This window comes from Pseudochaenichthys georgianus, chromosome 14 (genome assembly GCF_902827115.2).
Source record: "Pseudochaenichthys georgianus chromosome 14, fPseGeo1.2, whole genome shotgun sequence".
NCBI classification, from domain to species: domain Eukaryota; kingdom Metazoa; phylum Chordata; class Actinopteri; order Perciformes; family Channichthyidae; genus Pseudochaenichthys; species Pseudochaenichthys georgianus.
The window spans coordinates 5,635,217-5,644,297 of NC_047516.1; the positions used below are offsets into that span (position 1 = coordinate 5,635,217).

Here is a 9,081-nt window from a genome sequence, read left to right on the forward strand (position 1 = left end):
CACCTAGACAAGTTTTATTTTCAGCATTAATTGATAATGTTTTCAATGCTGCAGCTCTCTGATGCTCTCTAGTGGGCAGGACGGCTGTCACAGTTTCAACTAGAGGATTACTTTTAGTGTTATGCCATATGTTATATAATACTGGAGAGACAGGGAGTATCATTACTTTTATAAATAGATGTGACAAAAGCAGGTTTTGTTATTATACAAGGGTGTAATGCAAAGTGTATGGAGGACTGAAGGTGCCGTTATTATTATAAATAATACACTGAATTTATAAAACTATGGAAAATTAAATGGATATGTAAAAGCTGCAATTTCCAAACAAAAGTGCAGGTTAATTTGAGAGAGTTAAGATTAACCAAAAGCTGCCAACATTAAGGCTCCAAGAAATACTTAATTAAATGAAGAAATAAATAAGTTAAGATGTACATAAAAAATAAAATAAATATAAACAAAGTAGAATAATTTAGGAAATAATCAGAAATTAAATTAATAAAATATGTCATTTTTCAAATACCTTAAAGGGGACCTATCATGCAAAATCTGAATCAGAATACCTTTATTAGTCCCACAGAGGGGACATGTGTTACAGCAGGAAAGAGCCACAGACAGCTTAATGGTACATATGTTAAAAAAAGTACTAAGTTATGATATAATAAAAAATATAATAAAAAAAAAACGTAAAAAAAAAAAATTCAAAATACAAATCCTGTAATAGTTCTTAGGATTTAGCAGCCAGGTATATATTTCACAGTTATTAATGGCATATATAGCATATAAAATGCACTTTGTGATGTCTTTTATACATCAACATGTGTCCCCGGTGTGTCGGGGAACTCACGCAGCGTCAGAAAATAAAACCCTCTCTCTTTTCCTCCGTACCCAAATCTCTAAAAACGGGGAACAACGGAGCTGATCCAGATTTGAGTCCGATATGACGTAATATCTGAAATGTGGAGCCACGGCCCAATCAGAAAGTTGCTATCAGAAACAATGCCCGACTGTTTTGGACGTAATATGGTCGGTGTTTACATTAGCATTGCTAACACTCAGACCTAACCTGTACTGGAGAGCATGTGTGTGAAGAAGCAGGAAGTAAAAAGGAACTCACCTTGTGGTGTAACCGGCAAGAGAGAAAGCCTTTGAGCTCCAGACTGTTTCAGATCCTTGATAATCCATGATATGGCGTTTCATCACGGCAGCATTTAGTTTAGACGGTAGTTGCCAGGCCCCGCATGAGCTCAGACCCCTCCTCTTTTTGTTATCAATTTTTTTAAAGCTTTATCCCCAAATCAGCACTTTAGAAACAGGAAGTGAAATAGAGGGATATGAGGCGTGGCTAGAATGGGTGATCTGTTTGGTATTTTGAGCAAAACACTTTTTTTATAGATTATTATATATGTGAGACCTGTGCTATTGCCTAAAAATAGCATGATAGGTGACCTTTAAAATAGAAATACAATAATGTGAATAATCACTGTTATCAATTAATGTTATTAAAACTAATGAAATTTAAATATTGTTAAACAAGGCTCATTTCACATTTGGGCAGCAACCAACAATATTTTACTTTCTCTATGTATTTATTAAATAATTGGTTTATAAAGGGTCAGATATCATAATCTCTCATGACATTCAACACACTAAAAGGAACCAGAAAATATTCCTCTAACCTCAATTAGTAAAGTAACTTGCAAATATACATTTCCAAAGACCGTAGAAATAAGGTATTTTGACATGAAATTAAGCAGAATTATAAGGTAGCATTAATTGAACCAACCATACTCAAATGTGTACTTATATATAGTTAAATTTGTATGTAGAAACAATCAAAAAGACGTACAAAAAAGACAAAACAAAGTCAATAAATTGTGAAAAAAGTGTTTTATTCGCACGAAGCATGTTATTTTCCCTGAGAAGAAGTGTCTACAATAATCTACAAAATGGACGATTAAAATCCTCTAATTTCGCAGTTACAGTATGCCCACAGCTTCCTAATCATCAAGGCATACGAGATGTCACCGTGACAGAAACTGCACGTTAGTGTTTTAGTCGGAGGAACGAGGAACACTCTGAAGGCCTGTCCTACTTTTTATTTCCTTCCACACATTTTATGGCACACATTTTTCATTATAACAGGATCAGACCCTAATCTCCTCGAGAAATACCCACTGTGCCATCCACTATTTTACCCCTTTCATTTCGTCAAACCCCCCCCCTCTGTCACACATTACCTACACAAAGTCACAAGTCCCAAAGGTGCTTTGATTGTAATGAGCTGCTGAGCGAAGAGCTTAACTCCCGCTCAGGTCTGATTTTTTTTTTTTTTTATCCACACTTTGAATATTTCTGCTCGTCGAGGCAAAAAAAAAAAGGGCGATTAACTCAATTTTATTTTCACTACTCGTCAAGAAAGTCTGATTAAAAGGGAAACGTATGCACTTTTTGCAGTGTGCATGAAGTTGGGAATAGTTTGTCCTAACATGCCACATTGAATTTAGACCCTATTCCTTAAATATCTGCTGTGCAAAGGATTGTGGGTAAGCATAGCCAGAAAAGTATGCTGCAAAATGTGACCAGGTGCAATAGGACTGGTATGTTTGTCATACTGCGTATTGGTACTTACTCAATCTTGTTTCTGGCATTCCTTATAGTATGGTCGTATGGGTTGTGATTATTTTCAACCCCCAAAAAGTCCCTGGTCGGGGGTAGGTAGTTTTTGAACTTTCATTAAATTCAAGAACTTGGGGGGTGGACACATTTCTGATTTGTCACGATTCACAAGATGGCATTAACCACCATTTTTCAAATTCTATATCAGGGAGGCACTACTAGTCATGTTAAACAAGGTTGAAAGGTATGTCACTTTATTACATTTAATCTGTTTTCAGGCAAGAACATTCAACCATTAAGATTGCCAATATCTGGTTGGATTGTTAACATAGTTTTGGAGATGACAAACAGCCTTAGACAAGGAATAAGAGATACATGGATGTAGATTTGCTAGTACATGATGCAAAAAGGACTCCACTCTCGAGTATAAAATCCCCTGGATATTCCAGCAATCTGCAGCTCCGTTTAGGCGCATTTACATGATTAGAAAAAGGTAAAAGAACTCCGGTTTCGGCTATAGCGCATTTGTTACAACTTTTAGGGCCTAAGGATAAGGGCTATTCATGTGTTGGGAACTTGATATACCAAAAACGAAGGTTATACATTGATTTACAGAAGTCTCTTTCCCAATGTTAGGTCCGTATTGTGACTGACAAGGAAATTATAATTCCACCGTTTGGCCACAACGAACATTTGCTTCCAAGATTGGCGCTGTTTTCCTTAAGCGCGTTCACACCGGAGTACTTTTACCCGTATTTTTCCCGTTTAATTCCGTTAGTGCCTGGAATTTTGCGTTCACATCAAAAAGAGAACTTAGTTCAATTTTTAGTGCCTGCTAGAGAGGTGGTACTTTCCTGGGGAGAAAAAAGTACCAATTTCTATTGGCTGGGCGAATTGCAAACCACGCCCCGTAAAACTCAGAACAGTTTTGTGAAGCCGCCATTGTATTTGCTGGCATTAGCATTATTAGCATTAGCCCAGCGCACCAACGGAGAGAGAATAACTTAAGGCAACACAAAAAAAAACATGGGAGCGGTGGAGATGAGGAGGTGTCGGCGTTCTGGCGATTTACTCGGAAGGCTTCAGTAGAAGCTGCTGGGACTCCCAGCAACTTCTACTGAAGCCAGTCCCAAACTCCGGGGACTTCCGGTGGCAGACAGTATACGCCGTGAAGTGGTTTGCGGCCTGCCAGTAAACCCAAAGCAGAAGAAGAAAAAGTGACGTCAGCGGCTTCATTTGCGTAATCTTCCCTCAGGGAAGTTATTCCGGTGTGAACGCGATCTGCTCTTAGTTCCATGTAATGGGGGTACTAGGTGCTGGACACTAAGTACGGCAAAGTACTTGGTGTGAAAAGTCCGAGAACTGTTGTTGAAAACCTGGCTTTTGCTCCAAATAGGGTTTATTTTCTGGCTGATTTTGACACACTCACCCTTCTCCCCTCACATTTTAGTGATGTCCATAGAGTCGTGAATGTCGATCACCTGAAACCCGAGGTTGTCGATGCCCAACTTCTGCTGTTTGTCCTGATTCTCCTGATTGTGACTGTTGTGGTTTTTCTGGTCTGCGTCCGTCTCAAAGCAGTGGACGCAGTGCGGCGTTGTGACCCGTACGCTTTTGGAAAAGTTTGAGAAGTCCACCCGGTACTTTCCCGTCTTGGTGCGGGAGATGATGGGCAGAAAGCTGAACCCCCACTGGATCTCCTGAGGGATGTAGGAGGTTCGGACCTGGCAGGAAGAACTAGTAGACTCTGCTGTCCCGTCCAAAAAGACCACCAACTCAAAGTCCTGGTTGGGGAGAGAGTCCGCTGAAAGCTCGTAGAACGGACTGGAAGTGTTAATCACATGGTACAGGGTCAAAGGGCAAACAAAAAACAAGTTATCCTTTCCACTGTCCACCATAAAGTCGATATCCACCTGATCCAGAATGACGGTGTCTCCATCGGGAGCGGTCGTTGTCCTGAGCAGCTTTCCGTAAATCTGGCTGCCGATCAGTAACGTCTTTCGTAGATTCGCGACTCGTAGCAGAAGACACAGACTTCCTTTCTCCAGGCAGATGACGGCCGTGTCGCTGAAGGTGATGCTCTTCGCCCGTCTTTTGGGTAACGAGATCTTGGCTAATATGACGCCACACATGAAGCAATTGATGAAGACGCCGATTAGAGATTGGATGATGATTAGAGCGATTGTTCCGGCGCAGTGTCCGGTTAACGCTCTACCCCCGTAACCAATGGTGGTTTGAGTCTCCAACGAGTAGAGAAACGCCGTCGTGAGACCGTTGACGTTATCGATGCACTGCACATGTCCGTCGGTTCGGTTCTGCCCCGTCAGATCCCCGTTGCTCTTTGCGATCCAGTACCACAGGAGGCTGAAGACGAACCAGCTGCCGGTGAACGAGGCCACGAACAGAAGCAGAACGAAGCGCCAGCGGATCTCCACGAACGTCGTCCAGAAGTCCAGTAGGTACGCAAAGTGGTTGCTGTACTCGATGTTGCCGAACTCGATGTTGCAGCGCCCGTCTTTGGTGACCAGGCGGGTTTTACGGCCTCTGTGTGGAGCCGGCTGGATGTGACCCTGGAGCACCTGGAACATCCTGTAGCTGGAGAGAGAGAGAGAGAGAGAGAGAAAGAGAGAGAGAGAGAGAGAGAGAGAGAGAGAGAGAGAGAGAGAGAATTCAGGATTTAAAGGTCTCCTATTATACTGTGTTTCATCAATATATCACAGGTCTCAGATATATACAGAGCCTGGCTCTGATTGGCTGAAACACCAAACAGATCATGGCAGCATTACCCATAATCCCCTCTGTTTCAGCCCTGTTTCCAAAGTGCTGATTCTCTGTCTGTTACTTTAGATGAAAATAAGGAGCCCCTCCCCACGCCCCTCTGAGAGACATTTGGTTACAAAGAACTCAATGGAGCTCTAGAGGAGATTCAGGTGATAAGGGGGGGGGGGGGGGGGTTACCTTGGTTGCTGATTGGCTAATGGTTACACAAGACAAAACATCGTTATGACATCATAAAGAGGGGACACATGTTGATGTAGAATAGACATGAAGAAGAGGGGACACATGTTGATGTAGAAGAGACATGGAGAAGAGGGGACACATGTTGATGTAGAAGAGACACGGAGAAGAGAGGACACATGTTGATGTAGAAGAGACATGAAGAAGAGGGGACACATGTTGATGTAGAAGAGACATGAAGAAGAGGGGACACATGTTGATGTAGAAGAGACATGAAGAAGAGGGGACACGTGTTGATGTAGAAGAGACATGGAGAAGAGGGGACACATGTTGATGTAGAAGAGACATGAAGAAGAGGGGACACATGTTGATGTAGAAGAGACATGAAGAAGAGGGGACACATGTTGATGTAGAAGAGACATGGAGAAGAGGGGACACATGTTGATGTAGAAGAGACATGGAGAAGAGGGGACACATGTTGATGTAGAAGAGACACGGAGAAGAGGGGACACATGTTGATATAGAAGAGACACGGAGAAGAGGGGACACATGTTGATGTAGAAGAGACACGAAGAAGAGGACACACATGTTGATGTAGAAGAGACACGGAGAAGAGGGGACACATGTTGATGTAGAAGAGACACGGAGAAGAGGGGACACATGTTGATGTAGAAGAGACACGAAGAAGAGGGGACACATGTTGATGTAGAAGAGACATGAAGAAGAGGGGACACATGTTGATGTAGAAGAGACATGGAGAAGAGGGGACACATGTTGATGTAGAAGAGACACAGAGAAGAGGGGACACATGTTGATGTAGAAGAGACACGAAGAAGAGGGGACACATGTTGATGTAGAAGAGACACGAAGAAGAGGGGACACATGTTGATGTAGAAGAGACATGAAGAAGAGGGGACACATGTTGATGTAGAAGAGACATGAAGAAGAGGGGACACATGTTGATGTAGAGAAGACATGAAGAAGAGGGGACACATGTTGATGTAGAGAAGACATGAAGAAGAGGGGACACATGTTGATGTAGAAGAGACACGGAGAAGAGAGGACACATGTTGATGTAGAAGAGACATGGAGAAGAGGGGACACATGTTGATGTAGAAGAGACATGAAGAAGAGGGGACACATGTTGATGTAGAAGAGACATGAAGAAGAGGGGACACATGTTGATGTAGAAGAGACATGAAGAAGAGGGGACACATGTTGATGTAGAAGAGACATGGAGAAGAGGGGACACATGTTGATGTAGAAGAGACATGGAGAAGAGGGGACACATGTTGATGTAGAAGAGACATGAAGAAGAAGGGACACATGTTGATGTAGAAGAGACATGAAGAAGAGGGGACACATGTTGATGTAGAAGAGACATGAAGAAGAGAGGACACATGTTGATGTAGAAGAGACATGAAGAAGAGGGGACACATGTTGATGTAGAAGAGACATGAAGAAGAGGATTTTGCATAATAGGTGACCTTTAAGTGGGAAGTCATTCTTCAAATGTGCCTTAATGAGGGTTACCATCTGTTTCATTCTGAAAAGTCAGCTTTTTGAAGACCATCATGGCTCAGTTCAAAATGTTGTTTCAAAACAAAACTCATCTTTTCCGACATAATTTGGAATAAGATTATTTGCTAAAGGTTTCAAACAGAGACTGAGGTGTCATCCATCTCTGGTTTTGACGCCGGGTGCTATTTGTATTAGCATACCTGCTATGCTCTGACTAAAGTTAGATTTAGTCAGATATAGATTTGTATAACTTTTATTTTAGTTAGGGTTAGGGGTCAATAGTAGTCTTACTTAAAAACACAACACATGAGAACTCACAAGGTTTTTATGAGTTAACTTGTCAAGCAGTCCACAAACAATGTTGGTGCTTGTAGATCAGGGGTGTCAAACTCAAGGCCCGGGGGCCAAATCCGGCCCTCGACTTCATTGTATGTGGCCCGCAAGAGCTTGCAAAGAATATCATATGTTTATTACATGGTTGAATGCCGCTTTACAGAAGCACATTGCACACAAACTACATGTCCCACAATGCATCCCATTCTATGACTACACACTGAAGAGATTTGCACTTATTTGCCCTAGACTTCTGCTTTCAGACGTAGTTAATTATGAAGTTATTACCCTATCCCATAATAATCCAATCCCGAGGCAATAATGTAATATAATACATTATTTTATATATATTAAATATTTATGTATATATATATAGTCTTAAAGTTTTTCACTGGCTTTTAATACTAGTTGAACATAACATTTTGATATTTGTATGTGTTTCTTAATATGTTTCTAGTGCTTTTTATCTTGTTGTTAATTATAGTTTTATTATTTTACTCCCATTGTGTTATTTTATATGTGTTCCCTGTACAGCACTTCGGTCAACTGAGGTGGTTTTAAATGTGCAATATAAATACATAAAGATTGAGATTGAAAGTTACAACCGGCCCTTTGAGTGCAACCATGATGCTAATGTGGGATGAAATTGAGTTTGACTCCCCTGTTGTAGATGATTTAAAATCTAACAATAAGCATGTTGCTGCTGTTAACACCTAATGTTGTTCATAAGCATCTTAGGATATCATTACATGTGGCAGAACTCACGCCGAGTTGGCATTTGTTGACAATAACTCAGAATATCATAAGCTTTTATAAAATGACCTGAATCCAATTTAAGCCCTTTGCAAGTTATTAAACGGTGAAACAATGGCTCCGATGAAGAGTATGTGTCCGTCAGAGCAGGAGAATAAACAGTCATTTCCCTTATATTGGAAATACATCCGTTTCGTGTGGATTCACAACAGGATAATGCCGGTTATTGTTTCACCTGTTTTACCGCTTGAACCATGTGTTCCTTACGCAACACACTCAAGAAGCCGGTTTGTTACTAACATTTGAAAAAAACATATTTTTGGATTAAAAAGTTGTTAAACTATAAGAATGAACTCATTTAAAACTAGATATGTATTCAACAGTTTTTGAGCACATAATAGTATAATGATTATGACCTTGCTCATTATGAAGTACATACTTAATACTTGTCATCATGTTGGTGCTTGGCAGACTAAGAAAACTGCTTGTACTCGTCGTTTTTCCCAAGTTTCTAAGCATTGAATTCCTCCAGTTCTTTGTTTCGCATAATTTGCAAAGCCCATTTTAAATATTCAGCCACAGCGAGCAAACAAGAGAAAGTTAACAATCACACAGTATGTAAAATATAAAGTAACATTCCTCTAAGAAGCAGTTATCCTAAAGTAAAAGCATTTCTGGGTTGTTAGAAATAAAAACATCTCAAGCTTTTGCACACAAAACCTAAAAGTAACCATCCACCATCAATCCAGTTAAAATAAAGTGTAGTTTTCACCGTACCTGCTAAGTGAGACCATGGGTCCAGAGTGCTCACTCCGCTCTGACGCCTTTCTCTTCAGCGAGTGGCCATAGAAAGATTTTAATCCACAGTGAAATGTCCTAATCCCAGCCACATGCCGCCGT

General features: G+C 40.9%; 1 protein-coding gene across 1 annotated transcript; it reads right to left on the reverse strand.

The window, feature by feature from the left end:
- Positions 1 to 4,055: 4,055 nt before the first annotated feature.
- LOC117459100 (ATP-sensitive inward rectifier potassium channel 1-like) lies at positions 4,056 to 9,081 on the reverse strand. The gene is made up of 2 exons (XM_034099956.1): positions 8,959 to 9,081; positions 4,056 to 5,211 (listed from the first exon to the last, which is right to left on the reverse strand). Exons 1-2 carry the CDS (start codon positions 8,973 to 8,975, stop codon positions 4,056 to 4,058), a joined length of 1,173 nt encoding a protein of 390 aa, XP_033955847.1. The 5' UTR covers positions 8,976 to 9,081.